At 33.4% G+C, this 22,145-nt stretch overlaps 2 protein-coding genes across 2 annotated transcripts; both read left to right on the plus strand.

The window, feature by feature from the left end:
- The first annotated feature begins 441 nt into the window (after positions 1-441).
- Positions 442-3,362, plus strand: LOC123703292 (NADH dehydrogenase [ubiquinone] 1 beta subcomplex subunit 3-like). The gene is made up of 2 exons (XM_045651243.1): positions 442-622; positions 3,194-3,362. Exons 1-2 carry the CDS (start codon positions 492-494, stop codon positions 3,354-3,356), a joined length of 294 nt encoding a protein of 97 aa, XP_045507199.1. The 5' UTR covers positions 442-491; the 3' UTR covers positions 3,357-3,362.
- A 6,441-nt stretch (positions 3,363-9,803) lies between these two features.
- LOC123703161 (vitellin-degrading protease-like) lies at positions 9,804-13,128 on the plus strand. The gene is made up of 5 exons (XM_045651071.1): positions 9,804-9,937; positions 10,452-10,614; positions 11,009-11,261; positions 11,819-11,968; positions 12,912-13,128. Exons 1-5 carry the CDS (start codon positions 9,895-9,897, stop codon positions 13,086-13,088), a joined length of 786 nt encoding a protein of 261 aa, XP_045507027.1. The 5' UTR covers positions 9,804-9,894; the 3' UTR covers positions 13,089-13,128.
- Positions 13,129-22,145: the final 9,017 nt, after the last annotated feature.

A 22,145-nucleotide genomic window follows, 5' to 3' on the forward strand; every position in this document is an offset into this window, starting at 1 on the left:
GCGGTAAAGCTACTGCATGCTATGCCTTCAAGCCACATCTCCGCCCGTCCGCGTCGGAGTGGGGAGCGTGAGATTTTTTCGTTACGGAATTTCTCGATTCGGTCCCCGCGCTCAAGGCCCGCGATAGAAGCTATGCAATAGCTTAAAATGAATCGCAAAATGTGTTGGTAAAGCGCATAACTCGAGAACAGCTGAACCGATTTCGTTAATTATTTTTTTTATAATATTACTTGAACCACTAGGATGGTTCCTATGTAGAGAAAACGTAAACAAATACAAAGGGTGAAACCGGGGCGGACCGCTAGTATTAAATAAAGAAGGATTTTTTACAAGTAAGTAAAAGCGTATTGCTACAATAAAACCTTTTCAAAATACACAAAAGAGAAAAAAAAATATTGACAATGTCATCAAAGACTTCCGAATTCATCTGTGGAATTCATAGAGCAAGTAATAATTATTTCTAAATAACATATTAAAAGACTGTTGTGAAAATGGGACCAAAAGGCTCTGAACCATATGTTATCCCAAGCCATTGTGAATTTCAAAGCATTAAGGGCATACCACAATTGGAGCTGCTTGAAAAGGAATTAGCCAAGAAGGGTTTGAAAGACCCCTGGATGAGGTATAGGAACTATTATGTGCCCTTGTGCCCTATTATTTAAGGATTTAATTAATTACCCAAATTTTTGAAAAACGATCTAAATTTTTCATGAAAAAGCGAAGTTTTTAATGCTCTTTATGTTCCATGGAATAATGCAAAGATCACTGTAATACTTAAAGCCTTCTTAAAATTTAGTTTATAACATGATCTATTATTTTGTACCATTAATTAAGCTAGCTTTCCACCCGCGGCATCGCCTGCGCAGAAGAAAGAAAAACCCGCATAGTTCCCGTTCCCGTGGGATTTCCGGGATAAAACCTATCCTATGTCCTTTCTCGGGTATCAAAATAGCTCAATACCAAATTTCATGCAAATTGGTTCAGCAGTTAAGGCGTGATTGAGTAACAGACAGACAGAGTTACTTTCGCATTTATAATATTAAGTATGTGATGAATTTATTAACAAGATTTAGGTATTTCAACAAAACAGAGAATCAATAGTAATAAACATTAAACATGTCTTCAATTGTATTTTTCACAATAAAAGTCTATCAATCCATTTTCATAGAAGTCTACAAGGTAGGTAAGGTAGTATTCAAGCTATTTAAAGGAAGTTATAAAAAATAAAAACATCTCAGGCAGGTAAGTAAGCAAATCACTAGAATTTTATTGAAAAATCCAAGGTTTGCAAACATCTAAAAATAGAGAAAAGAAAACCGGTCAACTTTCGTTTAGATTCTTACAAGGGTTTCGTAATTTTGTAAAATCGTTATAAATTTTTAATAAGCTAACATTTACTTAGATTCCAAAGAAAAATCATTGTTTTTGAAGTTATAGAAGTAAGGCTAAATTCTATTATTAGGGCTTGTTTGTTCATAATATATATACTTATAATAAGTTTATAGAGGAAAGGTTTGTAATTATGTTTGTATGTAGATATGGTTTTCACCTGTGGTTTTCACGCATTAACTACTGGACCGATTTTGATGAAATTTGGCACAGACAATCTTTAGACCCTGAAAAAGAACATAGTCTACCTTTAATTGCGAAATAAGTACCACGGGCGAAGCCGGGGAGGACCGCTAGTTTTTACTAATTTTGTAGAGTTTATGAATATATGTAGGTAAATATAATGTTTTGCACTAATACAAAGAATTATATTATCTGTTCTATTACTTAGTACTAAATATAACAGTTCTTTAAATAAATATGTAAACAGATAGAATAGCACCTTCCTTCATACTAGTTATCCGATCACTTCTAATTTCATGAACCAATATTGTAATATATTTGATAAGTGTAATCTAATATTATTGAGACATTCTTCAGTGAACTACGAACAATCGGCGGTTAATCAAAGTCGTATTAGATTACATATTCGATATTATTTTACATAGTACTAGCTGTTCGCCCCGGCTTCGCTCAGGTTGTATTTTTTTCAAAATTTGGCGCAAAAGACTGTCTTAAGTAATTTTCCTGGTTCTTACCTACCTCCCCAAAAACTTTCAGCCAAATCAGTTCAGCCGTTCTTCAGTTATAAATAGTGTAACTAAAATGACTTTATTTTATATACTAACTAGCTTTCCGTCTACGACTTAAGGTTTAAGGTTTAAAGACATTTATTCCCATTAAGACATTAAGTCACTTACATGAGAAACTTAAATTTAAAACATAGGTACTTATTTATAAAAAATATCATTCGTTAGTTAATTAAAAATTTAGAGTAAGTTACATACTAAGTAAGTTACAAACATAAGTTTAGGTTAGGTACTCATTCATTGCATTCAAAGTTTGAGCGTGTGGTCTTCCAGGATGTGTTTCGCTAATTGTTTTTTGAATACAATGAATGAGTTTACACTTTTTAATTTGCTTGGCAATCCGTTATAGAAACGTGCTCCCTCGTATGTTGCCGTTCGCCTTCCATAATTCGTTCGGATCTTCGGGAGGGCAAGATAGCTAGCTCGTCTATTAGGATAGTGGCGATTTGATGTTGAGAATATTATATTTGTATTTATGTTTTTATGTAGCGCTTTGTGGATGAACATACACGTATTATAAAAGTATAATTGTTTTAAATTCATTATTTTAGTATCGTCGTAGATTTTATTTGTAGAAGTTAAAAAAGGATATTTAAAAATGGTTTTAATAATTTTATTTTGTAAAATTTGTAGTGGCGCTAATTTATTTTTGTAAGCGCTACCCCATACTTCTATTAAATACATTAGGTGAGGTTTGACTAACGTGTTGTAGATGGTGTGGCGTAATTTATGAGGAATGCAAGAAGTGATATTACGCAGAGATCTAAGAAGTGCTGATAATTTATTTTTTAGGTGGTCGATGTGATAATTCCATTTTAGAGAGCTGTCGATTCGCAAACCTAGGTATTTCTCGTGGGTTTTATGTTCTAATACAACACCGTCTTCGACCCGACTTCGCCCGCTTTGTCTAAAATCTAATAAATTATACACTAAAACCTTCATGTTGAATAACAGTATCAAAATCCGCTGCGTAGTTTTAAAGTTTTAAGCATACATAGGGACAGAGAAAGCGACTTTGTTTTATACTATGTAGTGATATGTATTATTTCCTACAGGAATGAAATTTGGCGTCATCATCCAGGTTTTGGTACTAAAATGAACAGAGCGGCAAAGCTATTCTTCCGAGGGCTTCCTTTGGGCTTAGGGCTTACTATAATAACAGTGGCTTTGGAAAAATTTGCGGGTGGTGGAGCTCATGGCGGTCATGAAGAACATTAGAATGTATTTGAGCAAGGTTTTGAATTAAAATTCGTTGAGAATTTGGTGTTTTATTTGTAACGATTACCAGAATGTTAGTTATTGTTAATTCAGATAAGTGAATAATTTTTTTTGGTGAAAATACACTTTTTAGTGATTATTAGGCCGCCTGTCCACCTGCAAGAAAACTTCCGCGAGAAATGTCCGACAGTCTGTCCGACAGCAACTTGCAAGTCTAATTCCGCGTTTCCACCTGCAAGTAGACTTGCAAGTTGCTGTCAGACAGACTGTCGGACATTTCTCGGGGAAGTTTTCTTGCAGGTGGAAACGCGGCCTAAAGGTGATGATTTGATTTAATAATATTTATACAAAACTTTGGTGAAACTAGAACTTTACTCTTTACTTTTAAAAAACTTTTTGAAAAGCTTCATTTTTAGTGATGATTGATTTATAGGAAGCTATTCTTTAACATCTATATTTTAATTTCAAATTGAAAATTATAAAACGAGTTAGTTAGTTATACATAATTATAAAAACAATGTCTTGTTTCTGTGTGTAACTTCAAGTTCGTACGAGAAAAGCAGAAACACGCATTCTTCTTAAAGATGTAAGTAATTATTATTTTTATAACATAATTTTTAAGTCAAACTGAAGTATATTTCTTACTAGCGGTCCGCCCCGGCTTCGCCCGTGGTACATATTTCGCAATAAAAAGTAGCCTATGTCCTTTCTCGGGTATCAAAATATCTCTATACCAAATTTCATGCAAATTGGTTCAGTAGTTTAGGCGTGATTGAGTAACAGACAGACAGACAGACAGAGTTACTTTCGCATTTATAATATTAGTATGGATAAAATCATTCCATAGGCCCTTATCTACATTTTCTCAGTTAAAAGAAATATGAACGAAATGTTAAATTTACATACGAATCTTGTTTCACTAATTGGTAACTCCATACCTAAAGAACATCTGTCAGGCTCGACTGAGCAACAGAAACATAATTCTAAATCAAAAGGAACTTCATAATAAAAGTCTGCTATTTTTCAGCGCGGAATAAATTCCGAAATGTCTTATTGCTCTTAACGTTTAACTAAGTCCGACTGTTCTAGAAAGAAATTGAGTCGAACGAGCAAAATTTTATTCAAATTGTTACTTACAATCGTGAAATTTTATCAATCACGAATAAGGCGGTACAAGAAAGCCATCCGGTTTTGTTGTTTGATAATGACCCTTTTGTTGTTGGGATAAGGTAGGGTTTTGAGTGGGTATAGTGAGGTCTATGTCTATTCAGAGAGCAGACCTCAAGACCCATCCAACCTAATAGACAGCCATCACGCAAACACAATTGGAAGCTTTGTTCTTGGCATTGTTTGCAAAATAAGTTAAACGTATATAATTATGGTTGGTGTTGTTTATTAGCTTTAAAGGGTTCTAAATTTAGACTTTATTTGAAGACAAAATGGGAGATAGAAAATCGCGGATAGAAAGAAACGATTAGGAAAGTATTATGTGTATTGTTTGTATACAGCGTTATTATTTTATAAAAAATAATTGTTTCAAATTGGAATGGTATACATGTAAATCTAGGCATGATTTTTTGACTGGCAACCTAGTCGATATAATATATTCTCCTAATTATAAATATACATAAAAGTTTGGTTTTAGCAAAAAAAAAAACTGTGAACGCACATATCCTGGGATCTTAGACTATCAGCAGAATGTTTTCTTTGTTATGTAACCTAGGAATTGAACCCAAGACAACTTGATTCTCTATTATATTTTATTATATTTTATTACTAGACACAATATGTAGATTCTAAATCCACTATATTTCTTGACTTTCTACGATAAAGTAAAACCATATGACATACGTCCCCATAAAACAACGAACCAATAAATAGCAACAAGAAAGCAACAATACAAACTTTGCTAGCCCAGTTACATATCGTTGAAAGCACGAACAATGGTTAAATATCAGCAAGCATTTACCCTTACCACGAGTTCGCAATCGACTCTTGCGTTAACATGCATTTGTTAGTGACTACACGTGGACTACAATCGAGACAATATTTCTGGATAGTACCTACATACTGTCAAAGTTACTCATGGTACCGATTAACACAGAAAACGTTACATGAATTGCTAATGGAAAGATTTTAGTAGGTTTTTTACTTACCATACCATTACTACTGAAATAAGTATTTTATGTGACCGTTAGAGTCACTGTAATAATTTTCCATACAATCATTCCATACAATCTAGCCAGTAAGATCACGTAAATTGATAGTAGCTATCGAAATCTTACTGCTAGCGTCTTGTAGCGTATTCTATTTAATCGGTACCATGACTAATTTGACAGATACTATGAAGAAATACTGTTTCGATTGGAGTTTACTATCGAATACAGAAATATTCGATAGCAAACCCATGGTAAGGGATGGAGATTAGAGAAACGGCCTGATATGCGAGATTAGTTGCTAAGTCTCTGTACATTTCATGAAGGTTTTACTCAAAGAGAAAGATTTCGTTATTCAAGTTTAATGAAATTGCTAATTCCTGTTCTCGTTTTCAATAGCGGGTGTGTTGAATACACGGAATATTAAATTGTTTATAGTTCTTATTACTAGAGGGTTAAACTTGTTAGTTATATTCTCATTAAGGGGGCATAGGCGGTCAGCGAATATTCAGCTATTCGGGCCTGAGGTAAGCGGTGAGGGGGTCCGCGTTTAGTATGGAATCAACGTGCTCGAAACTAAAAATCGTAAGCGCCATTCATATTTTTATCAAAAAGTGAATGAAAATATTCAGTATTTTCTAAATCTAAAACAGTCACGAAATCGAGAAGGCAAATACCTATGTATTTGTGATTTTATACGAATTATTATCGTAATAGTTGTAATGAGCATTTATATATGATATTTTAGAGGTAACTTCAGGATTTTTTTTATTGAGCAAAATTTTTCCAAAAGTGTTTTGGAAACAATCGTCCCATCACACATACATTCTGTAATACAATATATTAGAAATTTCAGTGCGAAAAACCTTCAATATTTTTTAATTATAGCTCATAGAAAACAGTCCATTTTGCCGTTTTCACGTACTAAGGGCCCCTAATAGTATCGTATTGTAATATGATAATGTAAATTATCATAATTTATTGTATGCTGAAATTTTTGACAGTTTTTGCCTCTTATTGAGGCAATGGAAGAAAACCCAATACCTTTCAAATGTATTGGGTTTTCTTCCAAGTGGGATGAAGTGACAAAATGTAAAGTGCACTTATATTATATCTACCCATACTTAATATTATAAATGCGAAAGTAACTCTGTATGTCTGTCTGTCTGTTACTCAATCACGCCTTAACTACTGAACCAATTTGGATGAAATTTGGTATAGAGATATTTTGATACCCGAGAAAGGACATAGGATAGGTTTCATCCCGGAAATCCCACGGGAACGGGAACTATGCGGGTTTTTCTTTGAATGCGCGGGCGGTGCCGCGAGTGGAAAGCTAGTTGTTTATAATATATTGTATCTATTGCGTATACATATTATGTACTGACGTTTGTCCGTTGTCGGTACTAACAGTTGAAATGCGAGAGTATCTATCAAATAAAATTGTAATCAGGAAATATAGTGTAAACTTTTTGGAATTAATGTATGGAGATTCACACTCATATTAATTACAAATGAAATAATAAACACAGAGAGAGTAAGTATTAATAGATCTATATGAGTATTAAATATCATTAATCAACATCATATTCAAATTATTGATATTAATAAAATGGTTTAATTGAAATTCTCAATTTACTTGTTTATATTTAACGTTCAATTCATTACATTTACATCCTAAATACTCAAAGCAAAACCTTGTTTTTAATATTTACAGCTGTGGAATGTGGATATAATTAATTTAAACTGATATTTTGAAGGAAACTACTCATAATTATATTGGATGGATCGAAATGACCTGGAATCGAGTAAAATGTATGAAAATATTGTACTTATATATTTTTTATTGTCACTATGGAAGCGCCTGACCACGATCTCGCCTGATGGTAAGCTAAGATGTGGTCTAAGATAGAACGGGCTTCCCTAGAAGGCACCCGTTCACTATACGCTTGAAGACCTTCAGGTTATCGTCTTCTATAATTATAATAAAAATGAATCACCAAATGTGTTGCAAATCTCTAAACAGCTGAACGATTTCGTAATTTATTTTCTTATATTCCTTGAAGTACGAGGATGGTTCTTATGGAGAGAAAACGTAATTACATGTACCGCGGGCGATGCCGGGGTGAACCGCTAACGCTCGAATAAATACTTGTATTATGTAGTACTTGCTCAAAATATCTCATATTATTATTATCTCATATGATAAATATAAATTATTGAAGTTTATTTTTGTTTTTAACCGACTTCATTAACCGACTTCAAAAAAAAGGAGGAGGTTATCAATTCGGCCGGTATATTTTTTTTTTTTTTTTTTTTATGTATGTACACCGATTACTCCGAGGTTTCTGAACCGATTTACGTGATTCTTTTTTTGTTCGATGCGAGATGGTGTCGAATTGGTCCCATAAAAATTTTATTGGGCTAGGCCTAGTAGTTTTTATTTTATGAGCATTTTTGTCTGTACTCGATGACTTAATTTCAATGTAGCAAGTAACTTTGATTCACTTCCCGGTAACCGATTGAGCTGAAATTTTGTGTACGAATGTAAATTGGATAGCGATGAAACATTATCATGACATGGAGCTGATCTGATGATGGAATCGGAAGGTGGCCATAGGAACTCAGTAATATATTGACTCAACTTTATCGAGTTTGGGCTCGTTTGATTCGTGTTGAAAAATACACTAAAAAGTATTAAATAAAAATAACTGCGTTAAAAACAACCGACTTCAAAAACGGAAAAGTAAGAAATAAAAAAGATTTGATATTATTAATTACTACATATTATTTTTATGTGCTATTTACTAAAAAGGTTTGAAGTCGGTGCCAAACACTAAGCACTTAGTATTAAGCCCATGCACCGACATCAAACCTTTTTAGTAAATAGCACATAAAAATAATATGTAGTAATTAATAATATCAAATCTTTTTTATTTCTTACTTTTCCGTTTTTGAAGTCGGTTGTTTTTAACGCAGTTATTTTTATTATGTAATATGTTTGCATGTAATATAAAGTTCGCCCTTGGTGTTTCTTATTAAAGGAATACATTTTTATAAAAAAATATGTTGTAGTTGGTTCTCAGTTTGCAAATAAATAATTGGCGATCAAAATAATATTATAATAAACAGTGTTACATAAAACTCCTTCATTAAAGTCGGTTAAAATATTTATACGTTTTCATGTCGTCAATGCAGACATGTGCTCAATGCACATTTAGATTATATCGATACTGAAATAGCTTTAAATTTTCAATACCAAACACGTGTCTCTTATCAGAATTGCGTATGTGGATTAGAATAATTATGCCAAGGTATACTCCATTGACCAAGACCATTAATAGGCAAGACTTGAGCAATCTTTTATATTGATTTATTTATGAATGATTAGGCCGCAGTGTACCTAGTCTAGGAAAAGATTATCACTTAATTCTGATGTTTAATTTTATTGTCACTAGCAACTCTTGCTTATATCACAGATAATATAATACTATACTAATTACTAGTAGTAATATTATAAATGCGAAAGTGATGTAGCTTATGTACCAGAATAACGTATATGCTATTAGAAATACTTGCTTTTGCCCGCGAGCTCGTACGCGGTGAAACCGCACCACTACTACAAAAAGCGAGAATGTAATTTTCAGTCACTCATAACAGCTCTTGTTTCATATAATTTAAGATTTATGCATAAGCAGTTCCTTTCAAAATAATTATTCCATATAAAAACAATCTCCAGGATCACATACACATTCAATGGTGAATGAATTATCGAAATTGGTCCAGTAGTTCCTTGGAAAGCCCGTCCAAACAAACAAACTTTTAAGCTTTATATTATTTGTATATACTAGTTAGCCCTTGCCCACTTCGCCGGACGTCAAACAATGTTTATCGGTTTAACTTCTCAACTAGCAAAGTTTCATCAAAAACTTACTTTATTTTTTACCCCTTTAAAAGGCGAACTTTTAACCCTTTCTCATATCTTTCCTGCACTAATAAAGCATGGTGTACAATTCTTTGTTGTACATTCTTCTTAGTAGGTATTTCTTAAGGTTCGTCATTAAGTTAACCAATAAAATCCATATAAATTATCGAATAATTAGAAATATCCTTTATTAAAGAAGTTTAAACGACAGGCCATTAACTCGCTTAAATCAACAACTACCGTATCACTTATCATCAAAACCACAACAAGAATAATTATCAGATAAATCTTTTGAATTTGTAAATAAACATAGCCCTTTATCTGATACTTCAACAATTAACCATATCTGTCAAAATGGTGTGAAGGTCACTCTATCAGGCAGATAGCCAGCCCTTTTGCAATTCACAGGTATAAAATCAGTTTCATTAATTGACAATCTCGTTAGTAAATTAGTAAAATGTTGATGTTAGTGTTTGGTATTTGCCTTGTCGGGTATTCGGGTAAGTTTGAGTTTGAGTTTGACTGTGCAAAATTTTAGTTGATGAAATTATAGTTTTGTTATTGTGATGACCAGTGGATAGTTTAATTAGATTGGTAATTTATGTATGTTTCAATTATCAATAGACATCTGTGCGACTGTTCATAAGAATTGATTAATATGAGACGGAAGAGTAACTTGAGCATATTAGTGAATGGAAGACTGCGTTTTTCAATAATCTAATCTTGTTTTTTTTTCTTTAAATAAATAAATAAAAAACTTACACCAAAACTCCGTCCAAAGCTTCTACATTCTACAATATCTTCTACATTCTTTCCATCTTTACAGTAAAATTATGTACATATCTATCCAATCATTATTGTGGTTGATATGATGCCCCAGTGAGCTAAAAATCACACCTATCCTTTTAAGAGAACCTAATAAATTCGACGTGTAAAATTTCTCAACATAACAAACATTTAAAATGACACCTATTCTAGTAAGAGAACCTAATGTAGACTTTTAAAATTTCCCAGTATCCACACCAGCCATAGAAGATACTAGGATAGTAGGAGGTGAAGATGTTGACATTACTGAGGTGCCGTATCAAGTCTCCTTGATGTTCAGAGGAAGGCATACATGTGGCGGTGCTATTATTTCCAATGATCTTGTGATTACTGCTGCTCATTGTTTGGTTGGGTAAGTTTAAGATGAAGAATTATAACATGCTACAGCTATTTATCGAAAAATATTTATTGACCTAGAGTCAGGAATAGCATATAGTTGCAAAGCTAAATATGCTTTTCCAAACAAGAATTTATTTCTATAAATAGTAAAGTACTTACCTAATAAAGGAATATTTGAATACTTGCGTAAGTTTATTAATCTTTTAAAATATTTGTTAGGTATATTATGATAAGCTACATCGGAGTTATTCACTACATTACAATTTTTAAGACGAACATTTAAATACCAAGAACGGGAAGAAATTGAATTTGATCACTTCTGCCATTTTTATACCACACTATATTCAAACTATCATCTTTAAGAGGTTCAAGCGAAATTCTGACTCTAACAAAATATGTTCTTGCAGTTCCCTCCCTAGTAATCTTCAAATCCGAGCTGGCTCTTCCTCCAGCCGAACTGGCGGTGAAATCTACCAAGTTGGAGACTATGTATACCATTCAAACTTCACTTATAGTCGGATGGACTGTGACATTGGTGTGCTATGGCTCTCCCAGCCTATAGAGTTCAATGAAAGAGTAGCACCTATAGATTTGTACGAACAGGATGAAGAAATAGAGGATGGTGATGAGACGATTGTTACGGGATGGGGCAATTTAAGGGTAAGTATTGTATTGAAATTTTGAGGTAGAAGGTTCTGGCAGTAATTTAAGGGTTAGAAGGTTGTATGTAATGAATTATTATGTATGTTCACATTATTGATCAAGTCGATTGTCAAAGATATATTTCATGTTAACAAACGACGATAGCATCAGTCAATTTTGTAAAAGTTATGTAACTTATAAAAAAAAAACGACGTGTGGCACTCGGTGACTGCCGCGGTAAAGCTATTGCATGCTATGCCTTCAAGCCACACCTCCGCCCGTCGGAGTGGGGAGCGTGAGGTTTTTTCGTTATGGAATTTCTCGATTCAGTCCCCGCGCTCAAGGCCCGCGGTAGAAGCTATGCAATATCTTAAAAAACTAAAGCGTAGTTAATGGTGAGCTAGCATTCTCAAGATTCTGGAATTTTAGATTAAAAATGTCTGAATCTAAGGTTCTTTTCTATTTGTTGATGTCTCGTTTCTTACATGGAAAAATGTTCTTTTCTGATCTATATGAAAGCTTTTAAATGCAATTATTCGTACCGCTTTTATTTTTGTTGTATTTTTTTGTTCCAGGAAGGTGGTGGTTCTCCGCAAACTCTTCAAATTGTATCTGTACCAACAGTGAGCGAAGGCATGTGCAGCAGGGCGTATTCACCACTATACAGGATCACTAAGTCGATGCTTTGTGCCGGTGTACCTGAAGGTGGAAAGGATGCTTGTCAGGTATGAACAAAAAAACGTGAAAAAAAATTATATACCTAATAATAAATTCTTTATTTAAGACTAACATAAAAAATCTTATCTAATCGAGTTAAAAAAAATCCACATGTATTGTCTGTCTGTCTGTTGACGTATTTATAAACGCAAGAGGTAATTTTACAAAGATAGAATTAGCAGACTTACTTTTTGCAGTATGTAGCGATTTGATTATAATTGAACTGTATCTTAATTCTATAAACATTTTCTTTTTAATGTTATCTGATTTCCATTCTTCCTTTTTCATAATTTCGAAGTGTATTTATATAAATTCAAGAGCATTAACAAAGCTTTTGTAATCTACCAGATCCAAGCAGCATAAATATTGAAGCCGGTTTGCAGAAAATTCTTCAAAGATATAATACTAGTTATTTTAAAAGGTGCAAATAAAATAAACACCAGAGCAAAATAATAAGAGCTAGTTTATGTAATGGCAAGTTTTATACACCTCATAATAGAAAACTTCAAGGCAATTTGCATAATGACTTTGTTACTTGAATATTTTTGAGTTTATTTTAATATTCTAGCTCATTTAAATTATGAAGGAATGTTCTAATTAAGGTTATGATATCTTTGGTTATGAATCTTTTTGTTCTAAAGCTAATGAATTATCAATGTGTCCGTATAGTAATGAGCGTTATGAGTAATTATTATAGGTCTTATTTTTGTGTAAATATTTAATAATTAGGTATAAGTAATTTAAATAAAGGTAGGTATCGAAATTATTTTATATTTATATATGTTCGCCATTACAACTACAACTACTGCACGGGTTCGATTCCCGCGGCAAAATGCAAACTTGTACTACTTAATATACATATCTATGTGTAGAGCAAAAAAAAAAACAATTAAAAACATAGAGGGAAGTAAATTAAATAATATATAAATGATGCTACAATTTTTTTCCCAGGGTGACAGCGGTGGCCCCCTCGTCCACGACGGCAAGTTAGCTGGTATCGTCTCCTGGGGCCTCGGGTGTGCAAGACCGAACTACCCAGGGGTCTACGCGAAGGTATCCCACTTGAGGGACTGGATAGACGACCAGGTCACGTACTTGAGACTGAAACATATATTTAGAATTTTTTGAGAGATTTTGTATTTTATATAATAAAGGTTTTGAAAATTTATTTTGTTTTTTATTTCATGTTCTACCACATTGATAAAGACGAGTGAAAAGTTGTACCTATTTGTAGTTGTACCTTTTTTCAATAATTTAGGGGTTGATTTTTCGTTAAAGTCGAAAAGTTTTGATATTATTAATTCAAGCGTAGAGTGAACAGGTACCTTCTAGGGAAGCGCGCTCCATCTTAGACCATATCTCAGCTTAACATCAGGCGAGATTGTGGTCAAGCGCTTCCCTATCAACAAAAACCAAAAAAATAATAATAATACATAATATTATTTATGTGCTATTATTTATTAAATAGGTTTGATGTCGGAGCCGATGGAGGTGGTATACCCTTGTAAACCACGCGACCTCACACGTCACTTTTAGATATGCGACAACTGTAGGGTTTGGTTTATTAACACCTAACCGAGCTTACAGAGCTGACGCTGTAACTATGAAAGGAGCAGTATAAATGGTTGTTCGGTTTTCTGAAGTTTTACAATTTTTTGCGCAATTTTCCTTTCATTCCGTAAGAACCTTTTACAAAGTATTAGAAATTTTAAATAAGAAAAAGATGAATAGAATCGAGAAAGTGTGTAACCAAGTAAAATAAAGATTAATTTTTAAATTAATTTACTGATGTAATCTGTACTTGTATTATAGAGCTAAAGAGTTTGTTTGTTTGAACGCGTTAATCTCAGGAACTATGGGTCCGATTTGAAAAAATCTTTCAGTGTTAGATGACTCATTAATCGAGGAAAGCTATAGGCTATAATATTTAATCATCACCCTAACACCAACAGGAGCGATGTAATGCGCGTAAAACCGCGGTGCACAACTAGTAATAGATATTTGTAAAAAACGCATAATATATACAATTATGAAGGTGCAAAAAGTAAGTAGTAATATAAATAGTAGTAAGTATTTAAGTTGTATACTTAAATACAGGATGCGGGTTCGAGTCCCGCCTCGTGATCGAATTTTTTCTATTCTTTATAAATTTATAAACTTAAATACAGTTAAATTGTTAAATTTCAATTACAAGTTAAAATTAGGTATCTTTAACCGAAATACGGTTTAAACGTAAATGTTTGAAGTTCCTCGTTCCTTTGTAAGGTTTGGAACATACTGTTTCACTAATTGTAATTATTCAGAGAATTGTCTTGTAATGAAGTCATGTAGTAATTAAGGACTTTATACTATTACATTCAAGGGTATGTATTGATTATTATTTTTGTATTAATTTTTAATTCTCGAGAAAAAAAGACGGGAAATTATTCAATGAAATTTAAGAGCAGAGCAGATTGAAGATCACAAATTATGAAATATAATAATTAATAAAGTATAAAGAAGAGATAAAAAATGCTTACACTCATAAAACTATAGGCTGCTGATAAGTGTAAACCAACCTTTATTTTATTGACCTTCCTATAAAACTTTATTTTGCTTATTACCTTCTGCTCTGGTTGCCTGGAAGATATAACTACTAATTGATAAGACCACCAAATATACTTTACTAACAACAAAAACCTTCAACAACAATAATTATTGACATAAAAATCCTACTTAACAAAATATTAACAAAAACCTTAACCCACAAAATCACAAACCTCTGGCTAATGAATATAACGTCACATTAGTTCAAGAGTAATGCCAATACAAACAAACAGTCGTTTTTGGCATATTTATCGACTCTTATTAAGCCGTTCAACTGACCATTGATAACAACGAAAAGGGAAACTATAGTTTTATAGGTGTGGCCATGAATACAGCGTTTTCAAAGTTATGTGTATTTAATTATAATTTAAACTTTCTCAGCTCTAACTCTACTGGAAAAATAGCTTTCCTGTCCTAGCGCAACATTTTAAGTTGATTTAAATACAATAATATTATAAACCTTAGAAAACAAAATAATATTAAGTATAATTTTAATTCGACAATAGTCCATTAGGAGGATCCACACAGAGAGAGTAGCCTTGCGAAGCAGCTCTGTCTGAGCTCTATCTGAGCAATTTTACAGCTTCTAGAATATTCCGTTTTTAATATTTAGCGTAATAAATCAATTACATGTTCATTTAATTATGCTTGAAACATAACAATTATTGTTAATAACTTAAAACTACCTAAGCTTTCGTTTTTGAAATTAAATAAATCATTTTATTTGCACCATTTTTTTGCAGCATTTCAATTGAATCAATTTTTTTTTATTTATAGTAATAATATCGGTAAGCTTTTGTTATTACTTCTCACACTTCATTATACCCCTGAATTACCATTAATATCTTGTTTTAAATTTCTCTTAAAAGCACGTTTTATGACCACACGATACCGGATACATTTCGGTAGAAGCGAGTGACAGTAATCTTTATTTATCGTATAGTTTGCTTTGCACATATTGCTTCGTTGTATCATGAAACGATTGGCCAGCGCATTAGCTAGGATAGGAATATCAGTTATTTTGTATTAGTTTCTGCGAAAACTATAAGACTAAATTCTGACCTATAATGTGAGCTTAGGTCGGGCTTGAATGTAAAGCTAAAAATAGATTGTGTCATTCAAGATTAAAAAAGACGTGTGTCACTCGGGGACTGCCGCGGCAAAGCTATTGCATAGCATGCCTTCAAGCCACACCTCCGCCCGTCGGAGTGGGCATCGTGAGGTTTTTTCGTCACGGAATTTATGGATTCGTTCCCTGCGCTCAAGGCCCGCGATAGAAGCTATGCAATAGCTTAATATAATATTGGTACGTTCAGACGCGTGGCAAGCAGCCTGGCAAGCAGCCCGGCAAGTAGCCTGGCAAGCAGCCCGTGCGCTTACGGTACAAACAAACAAAGACGGGCGCATGCACAAACAACATGTTTACAAGCTTGTGCCCGTGCTTGTGCTCGTTGAATGTCACTTTTAATGCAAGCGTCTGATTTCACCATATCAGTCTATCTATGAAAGTACTTAATTTCATAATGTGCGTAGCTATTGAGTGCGTTCATAACTTTATAAAAAATCGTTTCTCATTACAATACTAATGCCGGAACAAAAACTATTATAAAGTACAAAATTTATCGTCCATAATTTATATCGCATTCTACTGGTGAACGCGTTTTAAAATGAACCTAGATCCATTAGAAACATAACAAACCACTAAACATTAGACATTTATTCTAGACCAGCGGTCTTCTCCGACTTCGCCCGTGGTACACGTTTACATTTTCTCTCCATACGAACCGTCCTCGTACTTAAAAGGAATATTATTTAAAAAAATAACGAATAGTTCAGCCGATCTCGAATTTGCGCTTAACACATTTGGCGATTTATCATCCTACTAATATTTTAAATGCGAAAGTTTGTGAGGATGTGTGTGTGTTTGTTACTCTTTCACGCAAATACTACTGAACCGATTACAAAGAAATTAAGCACACATATAGAGGGTAACCTGGATAGGTTTTATCCCGGAAATCCCACGGGAGCGGGAACTATGCGGGTTTTAAAAACGCGGGCGAAACCGCGGGCGGAAAGCTAGGACACAATAAACGTAAGTATAACAAAGTCCGTTAAACTTGCAATAAACCGGTATGAACAGCAATCTTCACGCAATTTCCTCGGCGTCTAATGTAAACAATTCGCTAAACAATTTCGGTTTCACCTTGTCGGGGCTTCCGTAAAATGGCAGTGATTTACAATTTGCTTTGACATGGGGCCAGGAGAACTTTTATTAAAGGAAAATTAAGGTTCGAGCTTTGGTTTTGGTTTGACTCGACACGGCTTCTGTATTTTTGACGCGTGACTCTGTAAAGAGCTGCGTGGAGGATAAATCTGTTTCTATTTAAGAGTGACATGTTTGTTTATCTATTTCTATTCTAACGTTTTCAGTTGTTAGATTTTTTTTTCGAATTTTTTAATGTTTTTTTTTATCTAGAAGAATAAGTAGAAACATTACTAATTTGCGATTCTAATAGTCGATCAAGTTAAGTGCCCAAGACGCCATATTATTAAATGTAGAAATCGGCTGAAAATACATTTCATTATACTCCTTGAATTAATATATTTTAGAAGTATAACTGTAGTTTTACTTATTGGTGAAAAAATGCACATGTAAATCGAATAAAGTCCCATATATTTTATTATTTTGACCTATAAATTATTTTTTATTTTCACTACGGAACCCTTCATTGCACACGTGCCAACACACACTTGATTTATTATTCTTCAAAGGAACTGCAACCTTACTCTTAATCAGTCGCTTTACCAGTAACATATTTGACACATAACTGACAGTTTTATATTATCTACATGACACTTTCATCTCTGGAAACTGCTTCTGAAAATCACAATTTTTCTTAAGTTTTCCAATTTGGTTTCTTCCGTCAGATAGTTAAAATGCAAGAGATATAATATTTTATAATATTATGAATTATGAAACCTTAATATGGAAAAAATGTAGGGATCCCAAAAGTATATCATATCTTTACAATCTATGAATCCAGGAAAATTGAGGACATTAATTCTCAGTTAAATATTGCTGAAAATATAGTTAAGGAATATGAAAATATAGTTACCTAAGGAAATGATGGAATATGTTATTAATGACATAATGAAGTTCCTGAAGATTATTTGTTTGATACAAGGATAGTGTGTACATTCAAATGCGTATAAAATATTCACATTATCTTATTTTAAATTCGTACATTTTCTTAAGTAACAGAACGTTAGAATTGATTTACACAGATAAACAAACAGGACCACTAAAAAAATAGTTCGACCTTTTTACTTAAGAACGAATCTATCAATGAACAATTTAATTAAAATTACTCCATGGTCGCTACTCATTTGCTCTACTAGTATCCACCCGAAAGATTATTCCACAATCTCTTCAAAGAGTTATGTCACAGTAGGCATCTTGGCCCCTTAATCACAAATCACCCAAACATAAGCTTCAATAACTCGTAATCCGCACAATATCTGGCCCGTAATGATAAACGCCTTTAAAATTTCAATGGCCCGACTTCATTCCCATTCTCCTACGCTGACAGAAATTGCCTCAACGAAATGAGTGCGATAATTTCGTCTGTCCGTGACTTGACTGACAACACTGTGGTTTTAATATGCCGCTCGTTGTTTGGGAATCGACGAATTTGATTGTAAAAAGAATTTTATTTCGCCCCGTTTTCGGGGGATTTGCGAAAATTGGAAGGATTGGAATGCTTTGCGTTACTGTCGAAAGTTTTTGCAATATGTTCTCGTAATACTATATGAGATAAATGTATGATACAATGTATTTCTGTTTCTGAATATGGAAATACATCGATCGTGTACATATATACATACAGGCATGTCATGTAGTGGTTCATGAATATGAATGTACGAATCTATACAAATATATTAAAGGGGTACAGTTTCTGTCTTGCTCAGATGGCGCGAATTGGTAGTACTGATGCAATACTGAGCGCCGAGATAAACGTCAAAATGCTAAGGAATAGAATACGCTATGGATACAAATTGACATAAGGATATGTTTTGGATTCGGTTTACCAACGTCGACGACGACCACGAACAAAATTTTAATCCTAAAGTAACTATTTAATCTACGTTTATTCTACACTGACTCAATATAGTTATAAATAAGCCGAAGCGAGCTTCCTCAAGAAAAATATTAAATTCCCAGGTTTCCATCAGGCTAATCTAAGTTCCAATCACATTAAAGAAAATTACATTGCTACAATATTTTTACAAACTATTGCAAGAAGTGTTTCAGTTATTTATTAGTACGTGTATTAAAGTTGAATTTAAATCTCTGACTGCTTGAGGCATTTTATATTATACAAGCTTGCTGCCCGCGGTTTCGCCCACGCAAATGATTTACTAAAACCTTTCTTTTAAATCACTCTATCTATTAAAAACACATCTAAATCTGTTGCGTGTTGTAAGTATACATAGAGACGGATAGACAGCGACTTTGTTTTATATTATATATTGATGTTATTTCCTAATAATGTAGCTTTATACACACACCGGCACAATTAGCGGAACAGAAACCGATACGCGAGAACATCGTCTGGGATTTGAACGAATGGCAGCAGGTTCTCTTTACTGATTAGTGCAGAGTTCTTTTAAAACAGATCAATGGGAGACAGCGAATATGGAGACACAGAGGAGAACGCAAAAAAAAGTCTAATTTTGAACACACAGTGGCTTATGGTGGCGGCTCGATAATGGTTTGGGGAGGGATATGTTTGAGAGCTCGCACGGAGTTAGTGATAGTCACAGGAGGGACCATGACAGCAGATAGATACATCAGAGACATTTAAGAAGAACATGTTGTACCATTTGCCCCATTTATTGGTGACTACTTTATTCTAATGTAAGATAATGCTCGTGCTCATAGTGCACAATCGGTACAGGCATATCTGAGCCACGTAGGTATACCGGTGATGCAGTGGCCAGCAAATTCCCCCGATATGAATCCGAAAAAGCATGTCTGGGACTTGCTAAAAAGAAGGGTTAAATCCAGAATGCCACCCCCCAACAATCTGAATGAACTTGGAAATGAATTACTTGAGAAGTGGGAGCGGTTGCCTCAAGAAATCATCGATAACATAATCTGTAGCAAGCCCAGACGAATGGAAACCGTAATCAGAGCAAGAGGGGGAAACACTCGTTATTAATTTTGCTTTAATTTTATTGTCAAATCATTTAATTCTTACTTTTTTTATTTTTTTGTGATGGTTCATAATCATCTAAAAATTTCACTTATTTCAAATTTCTTAATTTTGCAATAAAAAATAACGAAGACTTTTCAAAGTCGTTGTTAAAAGATGTTAATCAACTTGTTATTTTGTATCTAATTACATTTTCGTCAAATATATGCGTTATTATCTCATAGTCTCACTTTTTTTTTTGTTCCACTAATTGTGCCGGTGTGTATATAATTGATAAAATGATTAAAATTGGTCCACTAATTTAGGAGCCTATTCAATAAAAACAAACAAAAAACAAAATAATATTTTCTCTTTAATATTTAGTGTACATTTGAACTGGCAGATAAAAATGGGTAGTTTAGTAAATGGGTAGTTACCCAGTACTTATCCAGAAGTTATGAAGCTGGTTATAAATATAAAACAATTACAAAAGGTAGAATAATAGAAATAAAATTGCAAAGAAAGAATAATATGAAATCAGAGAAAATGAGGAGATGACCTAGTTACCTAAGGCGACAAACATAATTCAAATTCCCGCCTCAAACACTTTTTAATAGTTATTTTAAGATCACAGAAGCAAAACAAAGCATGGTTTAATTTTGTTTTAAAAATACAATTATACAGCAGGTATATCTGATGCATCTATCTAAATAAACTAACATAATATTATTCAGTCGTCGAATTAATAATTTTTTGGTAAATATTATTAAACAAGTGATAACTGCGTTAAAAACAACCGACTTCAAACTTGCACTTGCAAAATTTACAAATACCTACAGACAAAAATGCTCATAAAATAAAAACTACTGGGCCTATCTGAATAAAATTTGTATGGGACCAATTCGACACCATCCCGCATCGAACAAAAAAAGAATCACGTAAATCGGTTTAGAAACCTCGGAGTAATCGGTGTACATACATAAAAAAAAATATATATATACCGGCCGAATTGATAACCTCCTCCTTTTTTTTGAAGTCGGTTAAATAATAAAATACATAATTTGGCTTTAGCGAAAAACACACGATCTACGATAACACAATATACCTACTGAAAAAAACCTTTCCAAAAACTATATTCGAGCCAGTCTATTGCAAATTCTCATACTAATCGACTTAAAGGTACTAATATCACAAACTTATTTGCATTTGCATTTTTTATTACTCAGAAACTACTGGTTTGTTATATTTTTATACCAGATAGGTACTCTATTTACCGACGACGGCTCCATATTATCATCACGCTACGACCACGGAACTGTAGTAGCAAAGAAAAATGCAAAACCGGAATCAATATTTCTTTAAAAGCAGACAGAGTTGCGTGCATCTCCTATATATAAGTATTTATAATATATTACTAGTGGTCCGTCCCGGCTTCGCCCGTGGTACATATTTCGCAATAAAAGGTAGCCTATGTCCTTTCTCGGGTATCAAAATATCTCCATACCAAATTTCATGTAAATTGGTTCAGTAGTTTAGGCGTGATTGAGTAACAGACAGACAGACAGACAGAGTTACATTCGCATTTATAATATTAGTATGGATTACATATAACAATAACCATCAAAATCCGCAAATTTCTAAGCATTGTATACACGATTCATTAAATCTTTTATCTCATAAGTAACGAGTATATTGCTGTTGTTCAACAGACATAGAGCGATGTTAATGGCGTGTATACTTTTGTAATTTTAAGTATTTTAATGGTAGTTACTTTGTGATGTATGGACGTAATAAATTCTGAATTATTTACGCGTGCTGAAAATATTTTTGCGTACAAAATATGTTATAACTTCAAAATGTAAGCGTTATTTTATCTTAAATCGTGTTATAATACAGAAGGGCTACTGTTTCTGCATTTTTTTCTACATCCAATTGTATCCCAGTTATTTTATTTTAAAAACTAGCTAACTGTTTGTCTAAAATCTAATAAATATTCCTCTATCTATTTAGAAAACCGCATCTAAATCCGTTGCTTAGTTTTAAAGATTTAAGCATACAAAGGAACATAGGGACAGAGAAAGCGACTTTGTTTTATACTATGTAATGATAACTTAAAAGTAGTGGTTACATGTTAGAGTTCTCCGTCGCGCGTTTCTATCCTTCTCTCTGTATTGTGAGCTTGGCTTATCAATACCAAACGAACCTTCATATTACAGGTAATGAGTGTAGGTGGCTTAAATAATTGCTCGTAAGCCGAGTCCACACAGGCGCGTGACGTCATATTCCTCAAGCCACGTCCACACTGACTGAGTTGCTTCGCGGCAATTGCTTCGCGAGGCTGCTCTCTCTATGTGAGCCCTTTTATAAGCAACTAAATGTGCCCCGCGGTTTTACCTGCGTTTCT

The sequence above is a fragment of the Colias croceus genome, chromosome 25, assembly GCF_905220415.1.
Source record: "Colias croceus chromosome 25, ilColCroc2.1".
In the NCBI taxonomy this organism is placed as follows: Eukaryota; Metazoa; Arthropoda; class Insecta; order Lepidoptera; family Pieridae; genus Colias; species Colias croceus.